Source organism: Falco cherrug, chromosome 13 (assembly GCF_023634085.1).
Source record: "Falco cherrug isolate bFalChe1 chromosome 13, bFalChe1.pri, whole genome shotgun sequence".
In the NCBI taxonomy this organism is placed as follows: Eukaryota; Metazoa; Chordata; class Aves; order Falconiformes; family Falconidae; genus Falco; species Falco cherrug.
This window is the reverse complement of record NC_073709.1, coordinates 32,178,826-32,205,742: the sequence shown is the minus strand read 5'-3', so window position 1 is coordinate 32,205,742 and position 26,917 is coordinate 32,178,826. Positions and strand designations below refer to the sequence as shown.

The window sequence follows — 26,917 nt, the reverse complement described above, 5'->3', positions numbered from 1 at the left end:
TATATGCCAAAGAGCCAGACTGCTTCAAAATGGTACCTTATTGACCTTTTCATGGGTACAAGATTATTTATCTGGCTCTCATTAGGGAGACCTGTGGCAGTCTCTGTTTAATAATGCAGTGATGGCTTTTCAAACCTATTTTCTTTCAAAAATTAGTTCTCATGTGTAACCTGTGTCCTTTGGTGTTTTTTTACAGTGGATGTGTCATGGATGTCCTGCATTAAGCAATCTCAGCTTAAGATAGAAAGATTTAAGCATAACACTCCTTCCAGATCAATTTTGAGGGCATACTACTGGGTTGTTGGAGGGGAGGGGAAAGAGGTTGCAAAAGCATGTGTTTCATCTGCAAAATAGTGTGCATGGTGGAGAGCAGAGCCCAAGTCTGAAGCCTTGTGGCTACTTATACCTGCCTGTTGCTGTTTTGCGGAGGACCTGACACGTGTAGCGGGTAGGGTTCCTAAATCCAAACCTGTGTTTGCTGCAGATGCAGCGAGGCCCACAAAATCGATGACCCTTTGCATGGACTCGGCTCTTCAATCAAAAGAAGTGAGGCTGCCCTCGCTCCTTTTGCACAGCTGCCTCGCGCTTAAAGACCTTGTCCCAGAAGCGAGTGCTGTGGATTGCAGGCTCAGCTTAGCCTGTGAGGTTGGGGCACGTAAGGCAGAGAAATCTCCTGCTGGAGTCAGGCTCACATGCAGGATAAAGTAACCAGCATGATTAAGGGACACAAAAATAATGCTCCCTGAGTGATGTTGTATTTATCTCTGCCTACCTTGGGTTTGCAATTTAGCAAATACTCACAATAAATTGATGAGGTAAACTGTATTCTCAGTTTTGTCAGAATAGCTTCTACCAATTTGGTGTAAAAAAAGAGCAGACGTGATGCTACATCTGGAGATAAGCAGCCAGAATCTTCCAGGAACTAGTTTCTGCGAGATTTTTTTTTCTTTTTTTTCCTCCACTGATCATGGTGCTATGTTTTCTTAAGTGCTGACTGCGGTAAGCCTTTTCAGAAAGACAATTAATGCTTTGGAAAGCAGCCATCAGCCATCCGAAAAACAGGTTCTTACCGAGCTGTTTATGCATGGCAATGGGGGACTTGGTTATAACAAAGATTAAAGAGGACACTTGTTTAAAGTGAGGCTCCTAAGGATGTATACATTGTATGGTAAATATATTGACAAAACTGTCCTGCAGGAAAGATATTCAGTAAATTGGATTATCTACATTCTAACAAGATTATCCACTTAAAGGCCTCTGGAGATTTGCTGGTTGAATAAAAAGAGAGGGAAGGTCTAGGCTGCAGTCTAGCCAAGTATTATTTTTTTTTACTTCTTTTTTCTGCAATTAATTAAAAGAACATCCTCTCCTGCTCCTAATCACTGTTCTGTGCCTCTGTGCAATCAGAGCTTTGTGCCACCTGTAGACGTTCTTCAATACATAAGGATTTGTCAAAGACACTTTCCTCTTCGCCTCATGATGTTCGGTTGGCACCAGTACAAACTAAGCCCTGAACACTTTGGGCTTACTGGAAAGCCCGGGACTATGGCATCACCTTGAATGTCTTTTTTCACACACGCATGGTGGAAGCCCTGCTAACCAGTATGGCATTTTGGTACGTCGGGAGTAAGTTGCCACTGGGAGCAGTGCTGGGATAGCATACCTTAGAGTACCGCCGCCTTTCATGACTGCCACGTGAGGACTGAGGTTTTCTTGGGAAAGTATTGTAGAAAGGAAAGCTGCTCATGTCTTCTCTGTCCTGCAACAGCCGCACACAACTTGGCAGCAGTTTGCTTCTTCATTTCCCCACTAAAGGAAATGCGTGCCATAATTCGCATTTAACAAGGGCCTCATAAAACGAATTGCATGAATTTTTAGCATATGACTCATGTAAAATTAAAGGCAGGTTTCAACTAAAAACCTGTACATCTCCAGGAGTTTAGAGAGCATACTTTAAAATACTGTAAGGGGGGAGCTACAGGTTCTTCTATTGCTTCTAATTTTTTTCAGCTAACTCTTTTTACAAAATATAACTGCAGAAGTACTTTAAATAATAAGGGCCTTGTGAAATCCACCTGCATCAATAATCGTGCTTTCTATTTAACTACAGGTAATGGTTTTTCAAAGGCATTTTGGTAGAGCTTTCCTGGTCACATGTGGCAGCTGTTATTTTTAAGCTAATGCAATGTCAGACCACTCTGGCTCGTGAGGTGAAACAGTCATGACATGCCAGGAATTCTCCCAAACTGGTTTCTTGAATATTCACTATACTTCTTTTTCCTGCATATAACGCATTGCTTTTTGTTATGAGACGGGTAACAAGTTGACTCTTCAGCATCTGAGGATATCCAGATACCACCTCAGGGAGCTCAGAGCAGTGATTATGCAAGTGAATGACTATTTTATGGACCTGTGTGTCACCCTGAGTGCCCAAATGGAGGATTTGGTTGTCCCATAGAGGTGTTCAAATTATGAAACCTGAAAGGTTGCAGCTCTCCTGAAATAATCTAGGTTCATAATAAACAACAAATGAACACTGTTACTTTTTTCCAGCCTCAACCAGTCCCGTTCACCACCATCTAACTATTCAGGAATGAATCTGGGGAAAAAAAAATAATCACATCCAGTAATGAAAAAATATTGTTCTGTTTAAGTGTTAGGAACAAAATTACCTTCCATATACTACTAATACGTTCTTTAGGGAACCAATATTCTCAGTGAAAGGCTACTACCTCTGTTACCTGACATATTAAAAATACAAAGATATAATTCAACTTTCAAGAACCAAAATTTTCGCTTTGTTTGGTAGCATCAGAATGAGATATTTTGGTGGCTGGGAAGAGCTCGCAGCTGGTCAGAGCCCAGCTCAGCCCAGCTCCTCCTGCACCTCCAGCGCTCAGCCCTCCTTCCAGACACCAGCAGCGACCAACCGCCTCCGGCTCCATGGCAATCTCATGTTTGTCTTGCGCTTGCTGATGCTCCGTATAACAATATTTTCTTAAATTAGGTGTAGTATAGCTCTGTGGATACCTGTGACCGTGTTTCCTTGCTGGCTGTGGGCAAAGGGTTGTCCTGCAGAGTCAGCATTTCTGGGGTGGCGTTTTCCGGACGGGGACCACAACGCAGAGGCCAGTGATGCTCGACGTGGTGGTAGGGTGGAGGTAGTTAAATACGGAGGCTCAGACCCATTTCCAGTCTCACAAACTGCTGAAACATTCCCGTGCGTTCGGTTCCTTGCTATTGAGGTGCTGGGGAATAAAGTATCCTAATTCTCTCTTGCTTTCAGGGAATATTGTTATTTCCAGTGGAATTAATATACCCTCTATTAGAGTAGAAGGTTAAAATTGTGATGTGTGAATTGATACTTTTGTCTTAAAAGAGCTACTATGAAAATAGTTCATGACTGAAAATAATTCAGTCAGTGCAGCTGATTTCTTAGAAAATGGCTGGGAAATTAACACCACCAACAGTTTCCTGAGATTATTGGGAGGGACTGTGTAATTACCCAAGGGGGGGTGGTTCTCCCTTGACTTCAGCAGGGCAGAATTCACCTTGTGCTTTGGAGGAAAACCGTTTTACGTTACAATGTCAAGTTTCCTATGGGCAACGCCCGGGTTTTTGGCTAAACTCTGCCTTTTGTAGCTGCCATCTGAAGTCCAATGTTCTTTCTTCTTTGTTAATCATTGCTTCATTCCTAGGGCAGAGCAAATAATCTGTTCTCTCCCCCTTAGGTTAATATCAAACACTGGCCTCCGGTTTCTACCTGCTGTCCATAAGGTGCACTCTTTCCAGAAGGTTCTACTGTAAGTTTGAACATCTGCTTCTCACTTTTTAAAAGTTCCCTCTGAATGTCCTCCTGCTCCAACAAAACCTTTCAAGAAGTGATTCCACTTGTGTTTGCTTATTATCTTCACGGTAGCATTCTGGGTTGTCATTTTGCAGGCATTGCTGATAATATGGCCCGAAAGGTCTCAGTTCTCTCTAGGTCTCCCTTCTACAAAGCATTGTAATTTCCACTTTACAGACCGCTCTTCCTTTGCTAAGAGCGTTACCTGGATGGCCCAAGGGATGGGTAACAGCCTTTTACTCCTCTTTCACCAGTTGAAATACAAACCAGGCTGGTGGCAGTGGAAATTTGTTGCCACCTGGTGACAGTTCTCTGGCCAGCATGGGAAGAATTGCTGGTCTCAGAGCTGTTTTCTGTGGAGAAGTGGCCACATCACGGGGTGGGGAAAAAAAAAACCAAACAAAAAACCCCAACCAACCCATGGGAAAATACCTCTGCTATGCTCATGTGTTTTCACTGGTAGTAAAGCTGTTCAGAGAACAAAATATTTTTTTCAATGGAAAATTCCAGTGCCAACAAGGAAAAAAAATATTTGTGTAAAATTTTGTGTGAAGGAGGGCTGTTTTTCTATTAAAGCACTTTTTCTTCTGTGAAAAATACACGTCAGAAAAAGTTTGATTTTTTTTCACTGAAAAATATGTTGACATACATTTTTCAATCAGTTCTTAGTATAATTTAAAGCAGAAAACCCAGGAAATAACCAGCTATTTCGTCTCATCCTTTCGACAAGATCTATTGTTAACACACAGGCAAAGTTCTGCATGTTCACATCTTTGATTAGAAGATTTCAAGCTGCAGAAAAATTAATCCTTGCAATTGTCTTAGCAATGACCATTAATATAAATAAGAATGCATAGAAAACATAGAGGGGGATGCCTGACTATAGTATACACACATGTAAAATAAATACATTTCTGTAATATGCTTGACATACATAACCCTGAGAACTTCAGGGCTCCCTGAAACCATCAAGTAAATGCAACAGACACGGAGCTACAGAGCCTTCCTCCAGTATACTTGTATGTTTATCATTAGTCTTAACTAGACTTGAATATTTTGTCCTGTTGAGCAAGTGGTTTGTGTTTTTTTCCACATGAAACTCCTCACTTTCCCGTAAGAATAAGCAACCCTCAGTACTGCTGGAGCCCTAAACTAGACCTTGGCTCCAACCCTGGCCTCACTGAGGTCAATAAGAAAATTCCTGTTGGCTTCCTTTGTGCCAATATTTAAGACCCAAAGATAGGTCTTGATGAGTTGTTGATGTCTATAAAGGGCTCATGCAGGTCCTTAGCAGAGGGGTACACCTCACCTGTATGGGGGCCGTGCTCCCTCCCTATTCCCACCTCTGCTGCCCTCAGTTTGCTGGACGAGGCCTCTATGTAAATGTCACTTAATGCAGAGTTGTGGCTGCATTCGACTGTCAGCATGAGATAATTCTGGAGCCACACTTAATTTCGAGCTTTGCAGATAATTAATTTCGTTCCATGCTTTCCAACAGAAACAGCGTGAAAACAGCCATATCCCCAGTCTAAATCATGAGTAATACTATTTAACTTATTTGTGGTCTATTTTGAGCAAGCAACAGAATGTATATCTGCCGTTCCTGCTTGTCAGCCCAACAGACCGTGTTGACAGGGGTCCCACATCGTCAGAAAAAGATTATAAGCAATCCTGCTGGCATGGGCAGGGGGGTGACTGCTGGACTGGTAGGTACCCCCTGCAGCAGGCCCAAAAGGCTAACGGTGTTCCCTTCTCGTGGCAGGGAGGCTGCGGGAAGGGGTGGCCTCGCAGCCCCTCGGCTTGTATTTTCTGGGTAGCAGGCTTGCGGGAGGAACGATGTCATCCGCCTCAGGGTTGGGAGACCCAAGCTTTTACGCATCTGAATGACTTCAGCTTGTTTGGGAGGAAGGTATGGGGGTGCTGGAAATGCTGTGCTCCGGCGTTTTTTATCAGGAAGGTTTGTGCTGTGAAAAAATGTCTTCAAACCTTAAGTCATTACCCTCTGCCTGTAACACTTCCTCAGATCGAATATAAGGGAAAATACTGTAGTATTTTGATTTGTAGTAAATGAAGTAGTACATCATATTGAAAGGGTCACAGAGGTACAAAATGGTGTAGTTTCTGTTTTATTTTATTTTTCAGAGATATTCAAGACAATATCAATATACGTACAATTGAAAGAAATTCATTCACAGGCCTGAGTTCTGAAAGCGTGATTCTGTGAGTAAGACATTGCAAGTACATTATTCTCCTTGTTAGCTCATTTCTTTCCCAGAATAGGGTCAAGGAAACCAGGGGATGGGCACTATTTCATATGCTTCCACATTCAATTTGAGATTTTAGACTTCTCCCCTACCCCTTAAATCTCAGTATTCTCTTTCCCTGCCATGAAAAATGAATGGTTTTGTGGTTTGGGTTTTTTTGTTGTTGTTGTGTTCTAGTCCTGCTCTTTATTTGAGAAGCACAGCATAGAGCAAATTTAGTAATTACTGATGCCAAGGTTAAACATATTCCACCTACAACAACAGCTCCATGTGATACAAATTGTGTTCAAAAGGGTGGCACGACTCATAAATATTTACAGTCAGACACATCATTCAAAAACATTTATTACTCAGGCAAAATATATGTAGATGCTGCTGAAATGCAGGATATTTGTACACGGTGTTAAGGCATTGACACAGGCTGGTTGACAATGCAGTTTCAAGCTGCATGGTTAGATGGCTCTACATTTGACTTGAACAGTCATGCATTTTAATGAACTAACTGGCTCCTTTGATTCTTTCTGTCGGTATATCAAAATATATATGTTTGCTGGCTAACAAACTGCCTTCGTTTCACCTAGCCAGTAGCCGGACTGGAAAAATTCCCCACTGCGTGCGTGCAGTTTACCTCGTATGCTGAAGTAAACAAGCAAGATCCAATTGATTGATAGCGTTTACGTTGATTTTGGTGGGAGCAAGGTCAGACCATCAATATTTGAAAAGAGGCCAGTAACAAGTCACTCGGCTGTTATCTCACCTTTTTCCCCATCAGTTATGCACAACCTCCGTCTGCATCAAGTTCCCTGAAGTTTTAAACGCGCACAGTTTTCTCAAATATATGTTCAAGTAATGATACCCCAAATGCACTGGTTTATCTTTTTCTCCTGCAATGATATTTGCTACTCAGGTGGGACTTCGTGCTTTCAGAGTGCTGTGCAACAAGCGCTGTATCTGTTTCCATAATACCACTAAGGCGTGAGATAAATATCTCAGATTTTTACTGTGATTTGACCTCTCTGTGCCACTCGAGCACCATGAAATTGGCTTCCCCTTTCTCCCCAGGATGTCTCATTGCTTCTATGATTACTGCCTGGGCACTGAAGGACAGTTCTCTCGGAGGACTTAAGGCTGCTGGTTTGCTAGCAGAACTGGCCTGGGGATAGGGACCATGTCCTCTTCCAGCTGTTTTGCTCTGCCTCTGCAACGGCCCCACTGCCAGGGGCTCCCCACGCCTACTGGTGCGTGCAGGAGCAGCAAGAGCTGTGCCACCACCCACCGGCTCAGTGTAGCTGTCCCTTGGGCAGAGGCCCTACGTGTGCTTTTTGACGGTCCCTTATCAGGCTTTCCTTGTGCTGTGGTGAACTTACCGCAGTTTAGACCCAAATCTGCTGGGTTACTATACAAAACTGGAGTCACTATGCAATGCAATAGAAAGCTACCGGTACAGCAACCTCCTTTTGTGAAACCAGGCATGTCAAGATGGCATTAAAAACACTCAGGACCCATTAAACTCCCGTATTCTAGGGAGGCACAATTTTAGCAGGTTCAGTTGTGGCAGGCTCCACGTATATTTAAACCAGTAATTTGGACTGCATGTGACCTTGTGCTGTGCAAGGGATCAGCACAGGCTGGAACTATGGATACATTTGGTAAAAAAGTACTAGGAATTTATGGAAGTAATTCGCCTTGCTTCCAGGTCTGCGTGCCACTTAGAGCCTAAAATAGAGCTTTCCTGCCCTGAAATAGGGGGTGCATAGTACCTCAGGGGCAGTGGCCTCCTGCACGGGGTGAGTTTCTAAGTGTCTTTTAAAAATACTGTAATAGCCATGAAATGGTGAGTAAAAGCCCATATGTCCAAGCTCTGCATCTCCGCCTCCATTGTCACTCGTTCCTAACATGAGAGTTAGTGAAGTCAGTAAGGATGCTGGCTGAAGTGGGGGGAGAACCTGTCTTAAATAGAACTTGTCTATATGTGGTATTATGAGGTCTTGGGATTATAGGGTCGGGGGTTTCTTTCTTTTTTTCTCTTTTTACTACTTGAATGCAATTAGCCAGGTGACAGAAGTGTACGGTCCACACTGTATGGCAAGACTGACTCTGATTTTACAACCTTAGTATCTCATCACGTTAGTATCATGTTCAGTGAGGGAGCGCGGTACGTGCTAATACTGTACTAATATATATCAGCCTGGCAGCTACAAATGGGCAAGATCAATGTAATATAATAAATGTTTTAAATATTATAAGCAGGGGCATGTCTCTCCTCTGTGCCTGCTCACTCATGTCTAATAGTGCTTGCAAGCAAAGGGGACGGTGACAGCTCTGCTGATCTGACCTGACAGACATTATAGACATGGAGCTATGTACATCTGCCTGTCATGGTCAAAAGGATAATTCTTCCAGCCAGACCCATAACTGATTTTCATGCTGACCTTAGCTCACCACCTCAGACCTTAGACACGTGGGTCACCTGCATGCTCAGCTTTCAGTGTGGATTAGAAACCAAACATCCAGGTTTGCTGACAGTTTAATTAAATCAGGCCATTTTTGCTATCAATCAGACCTGTCATTGCCTTTTGGAGAGGGCGTGAGTTGCAAAGTGACGTTTAAAGTGAGGTGAAAGATTGCACCATAAAGATGATAAATATAACTGACCCAAATGTAAATTTTTAGGACTGTGAAGGGAAGAGAGGGAAGGACGTTAAATGTTAATTAGATAATGTACTACAGTAAAAACTTGGCAGAAAGCCCCAGGAGCTTCAATTTCCAGGTTTACTACCTGTGTCTCCTCTTGGGGGAAGGAACCCGGGGAGGCAGGACTGGGGCAGAAGAGCAGACAGGCAGCATAATTTGTTGAGGCAGCAGATGTAGGAGGAATCCGCTGCTCCCCGGGCAGTTTGGCACCACTACCACCCCACCATGCTTCTGCCCTGCTCGCTGACAGTCAGCATCACCCCCGCCTGCCCAGCCGACATGAGACCACTGCAGATAGCGGTCTGGTTTTTGTTTCTAATAACTGGCAAAGGTTAAGCCATGACCCTGTGTTTCAAAAGCATCTTGCAAAAAGTAAAACTAAGTGGCACCAATGGCACTGGTAGAAAAGATCCTGGTCTCACCCTTCCTGGGATTAACCTGGAAGAGCCTGGCTGACTTTGCGGCAGCCTTCCCAGGGGAGCCATCAGCAGGGCAGCATCTCCATCAGATCCACCCTTGCTTCAGAAACTACTTCCGGCTATTGTCCCCGAAGGTCCTGCTCACCTGCCCCATTCATGTCTGTCATCTCCAAAGCCTTCCTCCAGCTAATGGGATCTTACAACCTAGCATTCGTAGAAATGCCACCATTTGAATATCCATTTAATAATTAATTAAATGATTAATTATTTATTTTATTAAATAAATAAATTTGAGATCCCTTTCACTGATTTGGATTACATTTTAGTTAAGAAGCGTGAATAAGAACACAACTTTTTTTTTTTTTTTTTTTTTTCTCTGTTGCAGATGGCTGAATAAAAATGGGATTCAGGAAATTGAGAATCATGCATTCAATGGAACCTGCCTGGATGAGCTGTAACTATCTCTGTTGTTTACTATTTTGAAAAGCAATCATCAGAAGGTAGTAAATGCTGCAAGCTATTTTCTTAATCTCAGATTGTTTTAGCATAAATATCATTGTTTTTCAGAAATCTAAGTGATAATCGCAACCTGGAAAAATTACCGGATGAGGTCTTCCAAGGAGCCAATGGGCCTGTTGTTTTGTAAGTAACATTCAGATACTGTTTTTCTCATTAGTCACTCCCTAGAAAAGAACAGAGAAGAACATGTGAATGCCAGTCTGGATTTCAACATCTCACAAACCTTGGAGTTCAAAACTGGGGGTGTAGTTCTGAATATAAAAAAACAAAAAAAAACCCCACAAACCAACACCAAAACAACCAAAGTTGAAGCCATAACTGAAATTTCAGTCTAAATCCATGTTTCCACTTTGTCCTCAAGTTTTTGGGAGTATTTAGATCCGAGGGTTTAGATCCAGATTCCTCTCCACAGCTGATTAAGTTCTGTAAGAGTAGTTCTACTTTGGGTTTTTTTTCCCAGAGAAAAATGCTGTTAGTTTTTTGCTTGAGCAAAATCACGACTAGGTGAGGGGGTCCTCGTAGCTTAAATCTGAATTGCTTACCAGTGAAGGTCTGCCCCTGCATCTCTGAAGCTTAATATTCTGAAGATAAGCCCCCTACCCTACAGGACTAGCAGTGTCCCATCCCCTGCGGAGAGAGGTATGAGATATCTCATGCGGTTACAGCGGAGTGCCTTGGGTGTGTGATAAGCTGGGAAGTGAGCTCTCAGCAGGAGGGAATTCAGCAGCAGGATGCTCATGGATCTCAGAGCCATCGCTTCAAGCCACGGCTTGCCATGGGGTCTGAAAATGCCTGTGAGTGCCGCAACTGCTTGTGTTTCTGAGCACGAGCCACAGCACACAAGAGCTGCCACAGAGACATGGGAGTCTCTGTAACTCGTGAGACAAAAAAACTCTCACCAGTTCATCAGAGGCTTTCTCAGTCGTATTCTGGAGGTTTATCAAATGGATTTGGCTGTAGTTCAGATTTGTTTGATAGTTCAATTTCTAACACCAGGTTATTTCTGTAAGAAGTTTTCTGTTCCGTTACCAATACACCCACTATTCTATAGATGGGAAACTTCCTTTTTATCCTGACTGAGATCATGAAAGAAGAGCCTTCTTACTCATCTGTCACTGCAGACTACATCAGGAATACGCTTTCACTCACAGGAATGATTGACCCATAATCATATCTTTGCTGGGACAAATAGTGTTGTTGCAATCAAATTTGTGTCACTGACTGCCACGCTTCATTAGAATGAGCGTCAGAATGTTTTAACTCCTGATCTTCCTGAACCAGTGCTCTACAGTCACTGAATGCCAACTTCTGTTTTGTCATTCCACATACTGAAATAAGGTGAAAGAGCCACAGACACAAAGGGCGATGTCAGAAAGCACCATCCTAGCCCTTGTGCAGGCTACACAGGTTCACAAATCAATTCCTCTCTCGGGTTTGCAGCTCTTGGCTGAATTAGAATTTCTCTTTTGGAAAGACATCAAGTTTTGAGTTAAAGGATTTCAGCGCTGACAGTAGGCAAGTAAATCAAATAGCTAATTACTCCCACACCTATATATATTCCTTCTATACAGAAATACACTGTATTTCCAACTTGGAGTTTCATAGCTTCAATTTTCATCCGTAGCGTTTAATTTAATCATCTCCTGGTGCTCCCGGAGCTGTAGTGGCTTACACCAGCTTTTAGTGAAGTCCTTAGGAGTTCTCTCACTGCATCCTGACTCAGACGCAGGGCAAGGTATGTCTGTGGTCCATCCTACGCTTGCAATTTGTCTTTCACGGGAAGCCCATGCGAGGCGGCTGCAGGAGAGCTCCAGCAGACCCGTGGCTGGGCAGCCGAGCCCCCGCGGCACAGCCAGAGATCAGGTTCGATATAAGCACAGGGAAACCTTTTCTCGCTGATCAGTCTACCCCTCTCTGGTTTCTGCTCCACCAGCCATTTCTTGCTATTTCTGTATGTGCCTTTCAAACCTCATCAGCTGGTCAGTATTTTTGCTAATCCAACAGAGACTCCCAGTGGGAAGGAGAAGTGATTGGAAGAGAAGTCAGATGCACTTTGCTGCTCTGCACCGGCTGCTGTCAAGGCTGATGACTAGCAGCCAAACAATAATAATACAAGAACATGTATCCCAGTCACTGATGCTTTCTGGTTTGATTTGCTACTGCCACTTTATCGTCTTGTTCATCATGTTTATCTAATTTATCAAGCCTCTAACTAGACAGCAACATCCCGAAGAACCCCTGTGCTGAGGTCTGCGTGTGATGTCTCAGCGAAATAAGTTGCTAAAGCACCAACACGACGTCGGTGTTTGTTGTTCAGGGATTTGCAGCGGTGTATCTATAACCATCCCTAACAGAATACCAACAAACCCCGCCGGAGTACGCAATGCACTTTCCCTAACTTACTTCTGTTGATGCGCAAAAGTGAGGATAAACCAAAATAATTTTAGCAGAAGAATTTTCATGGAAAAATTTTTAATACTTAAGAAATTATTTAGAGATGGATAGAAATCCAGTAGCATTTTGGGTTTTTTTAAGTCTAGGTGACATTCCTATTCATATTTACTTGTTATTTCCATCCAGTGTAATAATAGTTTGGACTCAGTAAAGATTTTCAGCTAACAAGGCAAAGAAAACATCTCCCATGCTCTTGTTCAGAATTATGAGCCCCTGTAAAGCTTCACAGGCTCTTAACGATGCCATGACTGGTGCTGTCTATGAATTTAGGCAGAAAACTGCTGTTTAGCTGTTGAGTCATGTGCATATACTCCAGGTGACAGTTTTCACTAGGCAGCACACGAAGGGCAATAGTCAGTCCATGAAACAATCGAGGTTGCTTGTTGCAACCTCATTACTTCTTCAACTGTCTAAGTCAGAAATCGATAGCCTAAAATGGCTCATCAGCTTTTAGCTCCCACGAGTAACAGGTCAGGACCAGAGAAACCTCAGGACCACAGCGTGGCTTCTGTCAGCCCGACCTGACGAAGTTCCGAGCGTTTCCCACTCCCCCAGGCTGCCTTGCCCTGCTGGCAGCAGCCGTGGCCCCAGCCCGGGGCAGTGGAGCGGCGTCTGTTTGCTCCCCTGCTGCCACCGTTCATGGTCCGGTTGCTTCCTTCGGAGCCTGGATGCAAAGCCTCAGCACGGACACAAAGATCACCTTTGCCCACCACCCATTTTTCTAACCGCTTGATTAGCTGCCTATGCACCTGTTAGACTTGGCCACCCTGGGGTACAGACTGGGAGGTCAAACCAAGCCGTTCCATGCCATTAATTTCATTTCTTAGGATAGAGAACAGAGGTGTAAATGTACATAGCGACTGTCTAAACTTTATTACATGTTGTTAAAGCCTGGTCTCCCCCTCACGTGGCATCACTGTATTGCATTAATATGAAAATAAAAACAATTTGTGCGTGTTGGGTAATAGAGATCAAATAACATGTTGTCCTGGCATCGTACTGTTACAGATGAATTGGAAACTGTCCCTTGGAGGGGACATGGAGAAAATTACAAATATTGTCAGTCCAATTCCTTGATTAGGGAAAATTCCTTTCTTTTGTTGGAGAATGAAGAGCAGAGCAGCCTCAGCAAACACTGTATCCTGGATCAGTCTCAGCCATAAGAACACACGGGCTGAAGGGCAGGGTGATTTTGTACAGCTCATTTTTACTGTTGCTCTTAAGAGAATGGAGCACGCTCTCCTGTCACGAGCTGAGGGACACAGTCTGTGAAGCAGTGAGGGAAATGTGGGGATGTTCTACCCCAGCTGTTGCACCCTGGAACCATGGGGACAGGTTCCCAAGTATCTCTTAGTGTGGTGATGGAGCACCTTTGGTTCTTCTTCCCTTTCCTCACCTGCATGGCACAAGTCAAGGTTTACTGTTTGTGCAATGTGTTTCCTTTTAAAAGCCCCACTGATGCTCTCTGTAATACATTCATAGCTGCTGCTTCCGTCACTGCCTTTGATAGCCTGTCCCACACTGATTGCTTTCCACACAGGTACATCTCCCCTAACCTCCTGTAATCTTGCCCCTTTCTTCTCTTCAGGCTGTGTTTTTTTTAAACCTCTGGAAATGTTATTTTTTTGTTTCTCACAGTTTGAACCATGTCACCCCTGTCTCTCTTTAATCTCTTTTTCTTCTAAATGAGTACCAAACCTAATATCCCCAACTTCTCATACATGTACACCCACGTGAGCCTCTCTCTTTGTGTTTATTGCTTTTTCCACAGCAGCCTTCCCATGATGTGTGTCATGTAGCAAACTTCTGTTGTGATTTCATCAGCCTTTTTTAACCTGTAACAGTATTCTGGGATAATTGTTGCATTTGCTGGGCATCTACTAAACCCAGTATCATATGGCACTAATGGCTTCTGTCCTGCTAATTCTTACCCAGAAGGTTATGAGATTTGTTTGGGGTTTTTTTTCCCCAGACCAGACTAGCATCACTTGATTGTTGTTTACAATGGATATTAGTTTAGGTTTCCTGGAGGGACACCTAATTTATCCCTGGATTCTCTTTTCAGTGTAGATTTCCAGCTGATCTCTTCCCAATCGCTACTCTGAGAATGAGTAGGACAGTCTAAAACACGTATCCACTGCCGAGCAGAAATGAATTTGCTTTTTACCAAGGTTTTCATGTGTTTTCTTAAAGGGATATTTCAAGGACAAGAATCAGTTTCCTGCCAAGTCATGGATTAGAACTCATTAAGAAGCTAAGAGCAAGGTCTACATATAATTTAAAAAAGCTTCCTGATTTAAGCAAGTTTAGATCTTTGATTGAGGCAAACTTCACCTATCCTAGCCATTGCTGTGCATTTACAAACTGGAAAAGACAAAAGTAAGTGGTTTCTTTGGTTTTTTTTGTTTTTTTTTTCTTTTTGGTGCTTCTTAGCAGTTGATAGCAAATTAAATAAACTTCCTCCAAATCTGAATAGAAAATCTCTTCAGTGCAGGTAAGTAAATGGATGCAGATAAATAAATATATAATACATACAGGTTTATGCACGCTGCACAGTGCACTGCCTCTCCATTACAGGGAAGTAATAAATTTCCATAGCTGTCTTAGCATCAGTGTTTTGCCCAGCTGCAGCTCTAGCCCCCGCCTGTCGTAGGTCCATCTTTCACCAGGACCTGCCATCCTGGACCGGCCTGGAGCCACACTGAAGACATTCCACAGGAAAAAGTTTGATAACTTTTCAGGAGGTAGCTGGAGGAAAACCTGTGTTTGCAGAGAAGCTGGTCAGTGCTTGGCTATCAATCCAGGAGGGTAACAGGACCACTGAGTGATCTTAAACTCTTCTCTCAGAAAGCCACACTGATATTGGAACACCACCCAACCAAGCACCACAGATTATCTGTCAAGTCTACATGCACAATGTTGTTGGACACAGTTTCTGAAACGGTTAAACTAGAGCTGACCCCTTTTACCCAAATCAACAGAGTGGGGTGGGAGGGCGAGGGGTCTTTTTAGACTCCCAAAGTAATTTTCCATGTTTGTTTTAATTTTCCGTTAGCAAGTTGCGGTGAGACTTCAGGTATTAATGATGCTCATTGAGTATTTTCAGGTGCTTAGATAGAATTTAAATGCACACGCTAACTAGCTAATGAAGCTCCCAAATTTTTGCAGCTGGAGGTCATGAGGAACTGGTACCTACAGAAGCCTTTGTAATTGTTTGAAGTTCTTCCTTTACTGGATGCCCTCAAAGACTTGGAATTTGCCATGACAGGAAAAAAAAAAAAAAAAAAAAAAAAAAAGTGGATCATTGTTATAACTCCAGACACTGTCTTCAGAATTTGCCTAACACTTCAAAGAAAAATAAAACCAGACAGAGGGGAAGCATAAACTATTAGTAGATTCTATTGTAATAGTAGCGTTTTATTTCACTTGTAGCATTGTACTGTCACCAGGCAATGGAAACTGATCTTGCTTGTGCTGGTAGCTAATAAATATCTCCTACATGTGTTTGCAAAATTGTGTAGGGTGCAAGTCTGGTGGTGGAGACTGCAGTGATAAGGGAAGTATTTGACAGAATCCATCCCCCTGTGCTCATTTTTGATCCAAAATGCTAAACTTTCTTCTAGGACAGTTTATCAGCAGGAGGCACTTTTATGTACTTCTGCAGGCTTGTGCAGGCACGGTGCTTGGTAGCTTGCTACACAGGAATGGGTCCAGTCCTTCCAGCACCAGTGGCAAAGTGTTATTTTCCAATGAGTCCAATGGAAGCACATTTAGTCCTGAATCTGCAAAGGGACCTTGATATCATCATGATTCATATTTTTGAAGGTGCTTGGCTTCTGGGCTGCTTGGGTTAAATCAGGACCCAAATCTCAGAATCCACCCCTTAAATCAGGCAACTGGACTCATCAAACACAAGGCAGGAGTTACTGTTGAAGGAAAGCTACAGGAGGAAATGGCCCTAGCCTTCTGGTAGGCTCTCAGTATCTAGTCCCCTCACCTGGACTTTAAATATCTTCTGTGTCACACTTGCCCCAGGGCACTGAAGCTCACAGCACTCACTTCCCCCTTAGTATAGCCCCACCACTGGAAGCCTCTCCCCTGGCAGGTAAGAATCCAAAGAGAATGTAGACAGCCCTTCCCACAGCCTGGGCAAGTGTAATTTTGCAGAGAAATGCCACCAAACCGCACAGAGCTCACGTTACCCACGTGCAGATGGCCAGCGAGTTGGGCTGGAGCCCCACGCGGTGGTGGGACTGCTGCTGGAGCAACTTCACAGTCCCCAGCAGCAGCAGGTGTGGTGCAATGGTAAGAAATAGTACTCAAGTTGGAGTATGTATCATCTTCTTTATGATACGTAAGCCAGGATCACTTGAATGAATGTCCGTGTGAACTGTGCCACCCTAGTCGACAGAACAAAGTTGAATGTGTTTATATGTAACTTTTAATAGTTACCAGATGTATCTTTTACAAAATATTAAGCATAAACGCAAAATTATTAGAACCAATTACTCAGATCAACCCCTCCTGTTAACTGCTTTAAAACAATTAAAAATGGTAATTTCTTTCATACAGTCATGTGTCTTGTACTGAAATGAGTAGGAGACTGATATCCTCTCTTCAGCTTAAAGAGAGAAACCAGACACATTTTCGATCAGTTGGAATACCAAAGGTATGGCCACACACCTCAGCAGAGATGAGTCACACGTACAGTAGCTACACCTGCTTTCATCTCAAAGCAGTTTTCTTGACAGCTGGCACACGCTGCGAGTGCACTGAAGACTGCTTGGGTTGTTTAAGCGTTATTAATAGTTTGCAGTCCTTGGTCACACGATGCGTATCATTTCTCTGGCAAAAGCTATGCTTGGTTCAGTGCAGCGGGCATTACTTGTGGTGGTGACACCCTGACAGGACCTGACCCACCGTGCACCTTCACAGGAGGCGGTCATTCTCCCATGGCTGATTGGGTCTCAGAATGCTTCCAGGTAGTCCAGAGAGGATAAAAAGGATGTTTCATCATCCCCAGAAGTTCATTTCTAAGGATTACAGCAGCAGTTGGTGCTCGCATGGGAAATCAGGGATGTGTGGCTCCTTTCTGGCTGCCCTATTTATGTTAATTTCCCCTGTCTGAGACTTTTGCAGCACTCTGTCTAAGAACCTTAGATAAAATAAGTTGCCATAGTGGATCATGCTCGATCACCTCTCCCAGATCTGCCTGCACCTTGGAGTAGGCACTGTTCTGATAATGTAACAGGCACTGTTCTGATAACGGAGAGTTTGAACCTGTCACAGCAGCAGTGCTTTCTAGATTTTGGAGTCTGTCACATCAAGCACAGCTCCAGCAGACTGAGACACAAATTAAAAACGTAGACACTTTTGATACTTTCTTTTTGCCCATTCCAATAAGGATGCCATGATAAATATTGATCTGTGGATTTATCAGATTGGAATATTGAACTTCTAGCCTAGCAGAAGGTAAACTGCTTTCTTAGGACAAGCCCAGTGCAGTATGTTCAAACCCCCTCACATTTTTCTGTGATGGGAAAATAATATCCTGGAAGTGCAGATAGGGCAGAGGCTGGATGTTAAAACCCTCAACTTGACATAGACCATTATGAACTTCAGCGAGATTTTGGCTTTCTTAGACATAAAGATCACCTTCAGCCTGAAAGAATGACATTGATATGACTCTGTCCTTACACTTGATCATTATTCTTTGGAGGAGCTGTCACTTGAAATACTACTTTTTTAAAAAATGTGGCAGCATCAGGAGTCGTGTTTGGGCCTCATCTTATGAGAACATAATATCAGTTGCTCACAACTCATTTGATGTCACTTTTCAGTGAGGATGATTGGTTTGAGATAGGGCTCAATACAGAACCTAGGTCGGGACCGTTTATTCTGCTAAGTGTGTTTCTCAACACAAGATCTTGCTGTCACTGGATCCAGACAAAGCACATAAAATAACAACTTGCACAAAGGTAGTAATTTTTGTTTATTTTTGTCAGAGCACTCTGCCAATTTTAATGTTATTCTTTAAGTTGTCCTCTCTCTAGTTTATTTTTCAGCGGGTTGAACCAAGCGATGCGATGTTAAACAGTTAGCATGTTACAAAGGGACTGAATGAATTAACTGTGTTATGATACCCACCATCTCCAAAGAAAGAAAGGACCCATCCCTTGCCAAAAAATGTTTTATCTTGTTGCTCTGAATGCACTGCACACCCCAGAGGGCAAATATCCCAGGGCAAAGAACAGTCAGTACCAGAGGACATCTCTTCTTTCCATTGAGAGGTAACTGCCCATCTTATCTGCTCACGGTGCAGGTAACCAGCAGGGTCACCCCTCACCGCCCATCCTCACAGCAAACAGAGCAGCTCGCTCTACGTTTTATTTGGGACCACTGACCGTAAAATAATTCAAGAATTAAAGAATTTTAATACTCAGAAATACTTAATTGGCCTTACGTAGTAGTCTTGTCAGGGGATAGATTTAGCTCCAGGCAGTGCCTCCATAATCTGGGGGGAAAATTGCTAATCATATCGTATCATAGGGTCATATCGTAGAATGGTTTGGGTTGGAAGAGACCTTAAGGACCACCTAGTTCCAACCCCCTGCCATGGCCAGGGACACTGTCCACTAGCCCAGTTTGCCCAAAGCCCCGTCCAACCTGGCCCTGAGCACTGCCAGGGATGGGGCATCCACAGCTGCCATGGACTACCTGTGCTGGTGTCTCACCGCCCTCACAGTAAAGAATCTCTTCCTAATACTGGTGTAAATCCTGGTGTAAATCTACCCTCTTTTAGTTTAAAGCTGTTAGTCCTTATCCTATCACTACAGGTTCCAAAAGGTTTATTTTTGGCTCATACCTGAGAAATGACTGGATAGAAACATTTGCTTCAGTTCTTTTATGAGGAACCACCAGCTGCAGTGGTTTTCAGTGCCCTCAAGTGCCTGTTGCTCTCAAAACTGAGGGACTTTCTCTCCCATTATTTCTCCTTGGAGCATATATTCCCTTTCAGCTAGAGAACTGTTGATATATTGATCAATACACCGGACACCTCACTCATCCTTATGCGAGCAAAACACAGGGGAGCAAAATATAAAGCCTTGTTATTGCTGTTGTGACCTTCATAGTGCATATTTGACCTCACAGAAAATCAGTTTTCTGCCTCAGTTGACAGGCAAGATAAAAAATATTGATAATAGCAAAGGATGCTCAGAACCTCATAGGAAATGTCCCTCACATTCTGGTACTGGGCCTTCATTAGTTTTGCTTTCTTGCAGACCTTTTAAACTCAATTTTTGGAAGATGCAGTGAGTGCACAAAGTCAAAGGGTAAAATTAGGTTACAAAAAAGAATTCCCCCTTTTAAACTGCTAGCAATTGTTTAAAAATTTCAACTTACCTTGCTTGGAAAGTCTCAAATGTACTGCAAGTCAGGGTGGAAGGTAAGCTGAGCTCCTGTCTCAGAAATTATACACCTATATTGCTGTAGATGGAAGTAGGCAGAGCTGAACTGCGTTGGTTTTGCAACACTTGGTCACCTGTTTTATTCCTTAACTCAGGTTAGGTCTGGGTCCATTTTGTGCAGAGCTATGGATGCAAGTTTCTGAGATAGCAAACTTCAAAGGTGGCCTTGGAGAAGCAGCTCTAAAGTCTGACCCTTTATCTCCTGTTGATATGCCTTGATATTTCTTAGCTTCACGGAGCTGATCATCTTTCTATCATCTCAGCCAAAACATTTGTTTCTTCTGTTGGTCTAGGCATGGAGAAGGGCATCGAGTTAATAATCTAGGAAATAAAGCCAAACATAAAACTGTCAAAAAATACTAGCTTTACCTTCAAAGGCATTTTTTTCTTGAAACTCTTTTCCTTTACTTGCCTTCACTGAGATTTATCAAAATGTTTAAAAAAAACCTTTCTGACAGAAAAAAAAGCAACTGCTGTTTCCATAGAAATGTTGGTTTGGTTTGGTTTGGGGTAGTGTGGTGTGGTTTGGTTCGGCATGGTTTGGTTTGGCATGGCTTGACTTGGCTTGGTCTGGTTTTGCTTCACTTGGTTTCTAGTCCATTTTCTTTGAAGAACAGATTTTAAGCAAAATGTTCTACTGTGTCTCGTGTTTGTATCTGTGTTGGCATCTGGCTTATAGAGATTATTTGGAAACCTGCATGAACTTATTGATGCTATTTATTTGTGTTACTGGCCAGTTTCCAATATGATATGAGATACTTAAAATGAATGGCACAGGCTGGAGTGGTTCTGTGCCCTGACAGAGGTACAAGTTATGGCACAGTGACTGTCGAAAACTTTAGGAAAAAGAGAATTTGAGAGTAATACCAAGGGACAGTAGCATTATTGTGATCATACAAACTCGTTATGGGCGCAGCTGAATTGACTTGTTCTTCAAAGTTCACTCTCACATCGGAATTTGTCATCATGTATTTCCTCCATGCAAGAATCAGCTTATCAGTGACAGGTTATGTGAGCGATTTGGCTGAAATAAGGGAGGCTTCCTACACAATGTGTTATCCAGGTGGATAACAGCATCATGACTGTTAGTAAAGGCAATCATCAGGCTTTCCTTTCCCTTACATTTTATGATGTTTCCAAATTATTTACACTTGCATGTAATATTTTATAAACAGGGACCAGCCAGACTATTAATTTCAAGGTCCAAGATAGAATATATAATTATCTAACCAGAAAAACTGAGCTGTTAATGGGAACTGGATGATTTTGTGTTTGTAGTATGCCTCATGCTATGTCTTTTAGTATCCAACTCTACTCTTTTTACCATTTCAGCACCGAATTACATCCGATATGTAGCATGTCTCAGGCCAAGCAAGACCTTGATGAGCAGCCTGGAGATAAGACACACAGACGATCTGCAGCTGATGATTATTTTTCCAACTACGGCATAGGATTTGACCCAGCAGAGAACGAATTTGACTATGGTTTATGCAATGAAGTAGTTAACGTAGCTTGCTCACCTAAACCTGATGCTTTCAATCCCTGTGAAGATATCATGGGATACAACGTTCTGCGAGTCTTGATATGGTTTATCAGCATTTTAGCAATCACTGGGAACATTATTGTCCTCATTATTTTAATAAGCAGTCAATACAAGCTCACCGTACCTCGCTTTCTCATGTGCAATCTTGCATTTGCAGACCTTTGCATAGGTATCTATCTGCTGTTCATCGCATCGGTAGATATCCAGACCAAAAGCCAGTATTATAACTATGCCATAGACTGGCAAACTGGGGCAGGATGCAACGCTGCAGGATTCTTTACAGTGTTTGCAAGTGAACTCTCAGTCTATACGCTGACTGTGATAACCCTGGAAAGGTGGCACACCATCACCTACGCCATGCAACTGGACCGCAAGGTTCGACTTCGTCATGCTGTGATTATCATGATTTTTGGCTGGATGTTTGCTTTTACAGTGGCACTTTTTCCCATATTCGGAGTCAGCAGCTACATGAAGGTCAGCATCTGTTTGCCCATGGATATAGAAACACCATTTTCTCAAGCTTACGTTATATTTCTTCTAGTATTGAATGTACTCGCATTTTTTATTATATGTGCCTGCTACATCTGCATCTACTTTACTGTGAGAAACCCTAATGTCATCTCGTCAAAGAGTGACACCAAGATTGCCAAGCGCATGGCCATACTGATATTCACGGACTTCCTCTGCATGGCACCAATATCTTTTTTTGCAATATCAGCCTCACTCAAGGTTCCTCTCATCACAGTGTCCAAATCCAAGATCCTTCTGGTTTTGTTTTACCCCATCAATTCCTGTGCTAACCCTTTCCTCTATGCCATTTTCACAAAGACCTTCCGCAGGGATTTCTTCATTCTGTTGAGCAAGTTTGGTTGCTGTGAAATGCAAGCCCAGATGTACAGAACAGAGACCTCCTCATCTGCTCATAATTTGCACACAAGAAATGGCCATTGCCCTCCTCCTGCATTAAAAAGCAGTGGTGGGACTATTTATTCATTGGTGCCTCTGAATCACTTGAACTGAACTGCTTGCATTAATTGGTGTCTGAAGCAGTGTGATAATCACTTTCAACTGTGAATTTAAATAATGACTTCAGCATAGCATGTAAACTTATTTTTTAGGAGCAAAAAATATTTCTGTTTTGCTATTTTTGTTCAGTGAACAGCCATAAGAGATGACACATCATCTCCATCAGTTCTTGAAGAACAAAGAACAGAACTTCAGTATGTGCCAGAGTGTTCGTGTAGACTTGTCTCAAGAAATAAACGAGAGTATAAACTGGTATCTCCCACCATACAGGAAGAGAATCCCTTCGTTCTAAGAAGATGTTAGCTGCTTATTGAGAATTAAGTGGTGGTTATATATGGTTGAATGAAAAAAAATTCAGAATTAATTTTTTTGCCTGTGAAGCATGTTATAAAAATGACAGATAATTGGGTCTTTTCATTAATCATACCTCCTGGGCTTACAGGAGGCAGAAGGTCAACTCCTTCAGCACAGACTTACTAGGGATGAGAATATCTTGGTTTGTTTCCGTTTCTGTTGGCCACAGCAGAGGGGCTGGAGACATCTCCAGCTGTGCTGATGTTTGCTGTTCCACGCTGCATGGACCTGCCTTAGTCTGCACAACTTTGGGTAGGATTTGCGCTGATCTAGAATGGTGGGCTCAGAGAACCAGATTTCATCTGAGTTTGGATCAAGGGGTTGATTTGGTTTCAAGGCAAGAAAGAGGAAGAGCAAGAGCAGGAGAAACCCATTGCAATAAGGGGTGTGTTTTCTCAAGTTGATCTCACCAAGTTGGGTTGAAATCACTACTGTGGGGCTGGTGCCCCCGGGTTATGGCAGGCCAGGCCAGTGGGCTGCTCTAACATGGTACCTGAAGCAGGTTGGCCATACAGAGGCATTAGTGCATTATGTATGCTGCCTAGGCTGTGTAAAGGACGACAGATCCAGATATGGCTTTTGAAAACCTGAACAAAAGTTTTTGTGAAATCCTAAAAGTTCTCTTTCCCCTTCTCTTCTAAAAAAAGTCCTTCATATGCACATTCTCAGGTGATGGTCTAGATGGAAAGACCTGAAAGAAAACATATGCTGCATTTGTTGAAATAACAAAAAAGAGAAAAAAGTCTTAATTGAGATTTCCTGATTTTACAGGGGTTTTGAATAACATCTCAATGATCATACAGAGTTTTTACATGGTTTGAATATCAAACTTTTTGAGGGTTAATCATTCCAAATCACACCAAAGATTTAGGCTTGTGTAGGGTTTTCTCATGCTGATTGCGTGTCTCTGTGTGGGTATGTGGGCATAAAGAAAACACCAGGATAGGGGTCTGGGCTTCATTCCCACCTTGCAAACAATTCACAGTTTTGCCCCATGAGAAAACTTCAGGATCTTCATGGTTAAAGGTGATGTGCTTTGAATGTTTCTTGCCCACAACTCCTGAAATTTCAGTAGCAAATCTTGATGCTTCTACCCATAATTTCCTGCCATCATCTTCATATTTCAGCACCTGAACCTGATGTGAATAACTGCAGGAGACGATTAGTCGTTCAGTCCTAGCCAGGGAAGGAAGTACCAGCTTCCTAGTGTGTAAACCAGTGTGTTTGGGGGCAGAAATTTCATTACCCAAGACAAGTAACACTCCCTCCAAGATCCAGGAGAAGGAAGAATGAAAGAGCAAAACAGGAAAGGCAGTTCATCTCTGGAAAGCTCTTCGGATTCCTTAGAGGAATAATTTCTTCACAAATGCTTTGTGTCACATACAATGTACTGGTGTGTAGCCATTTAACCCCACCCCGATGGAAGTGTCTGAATGGTGATGTTCCAAAACGACAAATATCCTAATTCCATTAAAAAAGGCTCCTGAATATTCTTGGACCAAAAATGAGGGGTGTTCTTTGGCAAATAGTAGCCCATTTTTGTGGATAAACAGGGCAAATTCTTGTAGTGCATCCCACTTTTTTGCCTGGGTGCTGAACGTTTGCAAAGGCAGCAGGATGAGACCTGTCAGCTCAGGGCAGCACAGGCATGGTCTAGAAGCCAGCCTTGTAAACCCTCTGGCAGCTGCTACATCAGGCACATGAGCTTGGTACGGCTCAGCTCCTTGATGCAAAAACTTTGCCCAGACATTTGTAGAATCACAACCAAGTTGAATACGATTTACAAATGAAAACCCCTGAAAAAAAGACCTTGCAGGTTTGTGTCTTGTAGCCAGAGTCAGACCAGGGCCCGAGGGATGAAGTCCAGAAGAGACACGGGGTGGTACTTGAAGAGAAAGTAGAGCCTGCATAACTGGACACGTTGCCTCGTCCCTAGCAGGAGGACAGCACACAAATGCTTGAGGCACACTTCATTCTACCGTCATGTGCTGTGCAGGAGCTCAGATGGCAGCTCAGGCTGTGGCAGCAGCTCCAAAGCTGGGAGGCTGCCCGTGTGGTTGCCAAGACAAAAACCTCTGTCTTGTAGTCCTCAGATCTCCTTGGCTTTCACTGTTCTTTGGATTTTAAATTTAAGCATCTTCCAAACTGTGGGGGGCATTGTAGGACCTATGCGTTTCCCTGTGTGGGACATTGGTCAGTTTATAGCAGTTTTCTAAAGCAGTGGGGTTTTTCTGAAGAAAGAAGTAAAAGAAAAAAAAAAAAAAAGATACATTTTAGTTACGCTTATAATGCAAAAAAAGCCCGCTGGTTTCTGTTGTGGATTTTCTCAGCACTTAACATGTTTATGTGTGTAAACTTTGAACTATTTTACATTTCCCTTTCTGAAATCTATTTTAATAAAACAAATACCAAAACAAAGTGCCTTGAGAACAAGTGTATGGCCAGAGATACGCTGACAAAGTATGCAATAAACGTTACTGCTTATCTGTCTGGAGAGCTGCATTTATGTGGCACAGCCTCCGCAGTCGGGTCACTGTGACCTACAGATGGAACTCGCCTGATGAGAGACTCTGCAAAGAAAACCTTCCTGCAGCCTATTGGAGAGTTAACAAAGCACAGAAAGGTATGTTTGAAACCACTGACAGAACTCTGACCAGCATTTTTCTCCTTTTTAATATATATAAATGGTTCTTCTTATGTGATGTACTCTAATTTTATTTCCCACGCTTTCATAGTCAGGGCTTGGAGCTCTGTTTTGTTGAGTCTTCTGTTCATACAAGTAAGTGTGTGCCTGTGTGTGCACTTGTGTGCACGTGTGTGGGAGAGACAGGCCACGGGTATCAAGGAAACAGAGTCAAAGCCAAGCTCTGGCTCAGGAGAAAACGTGGAGTTGTTCTAACTGGGAGCCCATTGCTAGCTCGCTCCAAAGACAACGTGACCATCAAAAATGTTGTCATACCTTCTGATTTCCCTCCAGTCCCTTAACGTATCCCTTGATTTCAGTCTCCACCAAGCCCCAGAAAAACACCTAGTTAAAGAGTTATGACTATCTTTGCCCTTATGCCCTTATATCATCAGAGCTGGCAGCAAGGACACTATAAAAAACTTCATCTGCCTGATAGAAGCATCATTCCTTCCGGCATGTACCTTGTGGTGAACCCGTACCTGACCTCCTGGAGACACACGTTCTCGGGTGGTGTGATGGGGAGCGAGAAATGTGGCCACTCCAGCTCAGCAGACTAAAGGCCACATCACAAAAATTGCCACTACAGGTAGAGGGAATGGGAGCAGCTGGTCAAAAGCATCACTAAAAGCAAAAAGTTGACTCAGTAGAGAAAATGAAACATGAGCCGTTTGCTTTACAACATTACTCTGGGGTTGCACGGCTGTGCCAGGCGGGGTGTGCTCATTAGAAGGCAGGTCTATGCCCGAGCTTGTTAAGAATGCAAGATGAGGCTTTGCATCCCATTTAGCAAGTCTTCAAATCATTTGACCACATTCCTCTCCTGTAGATTCCCTCCTCATCATTCCACTGAGAACACTGCAGATAATCTTACATTTAATTTATGCAGCTTTGTTAAGAAGAGTTAATAATGCGAAATAATTTATCCTCGAGGAATAATTTAACCATTCCTCCCTGAACGAAAGAACAGAAAAGAAAGGTGGGTCTGGCTCAAACAGTCAAGTAAGCACATACAAACCTCCTCACAGATTTGCATCTTTAATGCGGGCATGTGTAATCTCCCATTGTGTATGCAAATGTGAATTGCACATACGCGCTCTTCTTCAGCATGAGTTTTTGGTCTAAGTACTTGGTTACAAGCACATTTTTTAAAATCTGAGCCTTGTTGCTTTAAAATATTCAAGCACAGGGAGTAGGATTTTATAGCTGTCATCTGGATAATTAAACTCTTCATTAACAGTTGTTCTCGAACCAGTAGGTGACCTTTAATTAGGGATGAAAGTGCTCAGGAATGGATTTCAAGCATTAAGAAACTGCAGAGGACCCTTTGCCCCCCTCCCTCCCCCAAGTCCATTGAAAACCTTTTGTAAAGCATTGGTTTTCCAAGTGAAATGATGCTGGATGAGACAAAAATACGTTTACAGGTCCAACACATCAGACAAATGCCTCAAAGAACCTTGTTGCAACTAAAACACTGTGTTGTCTTTTTTTCTGTCTCAGGCAGACTTTGCCATGTGTTACCTGGATCTTTGTTACCCCAGCCTGGACACCTGTATCACTTACCCACACCAAAAAAGAACAGGAAAAAATAGCAAGATCACAATGAGACCAGGCACAGATGGGAACGTGCTGTATTTATGAGTGG

At 42.9% G+C, this 26,917-nt stretch overlaps 1 protein-coding gene across 1 annotated transcript in view; it reads left to right on the top strand.

Annotated features, from left to right (window-relative positions):
• The window catches only part of FSHR (follicle stimulating hormone receptor), an 84,243-nt gene extending 59,190 nt beyond the window's left edge, over positions 1–25,053 (top strand). Inside the window, exons 5-10 of the mRNA XM_055726107.1 lie at positions 3,732–3,803; positions 5,990–6,067; positions 9,610–9,678; positions 9,792–9,866; positions 14,391–14,576; positions 20,999–25,053. Coding sequence (XP_055582082.1) covers positions 3,732–3,803; positions 5,990–6,067; positions 9,610–9,678; positions 9,792–9,866; positions 14,391–14,576; positions 20,999–22,229 — 1,711 coding nt within the window. The 3' untranslated portion in view covers positions 22,230–25,053. The remainder of the gene's footprint in view (positions 1–3,731; positions 3,804–5,989; positions 6,068–9,609; positions 9,679–9,791; positions 9,867–14,390; positions 14,577–20,998) is intronic.
• Positions 25,054–26,917: the final 1,864 nt, after the last annotated feature.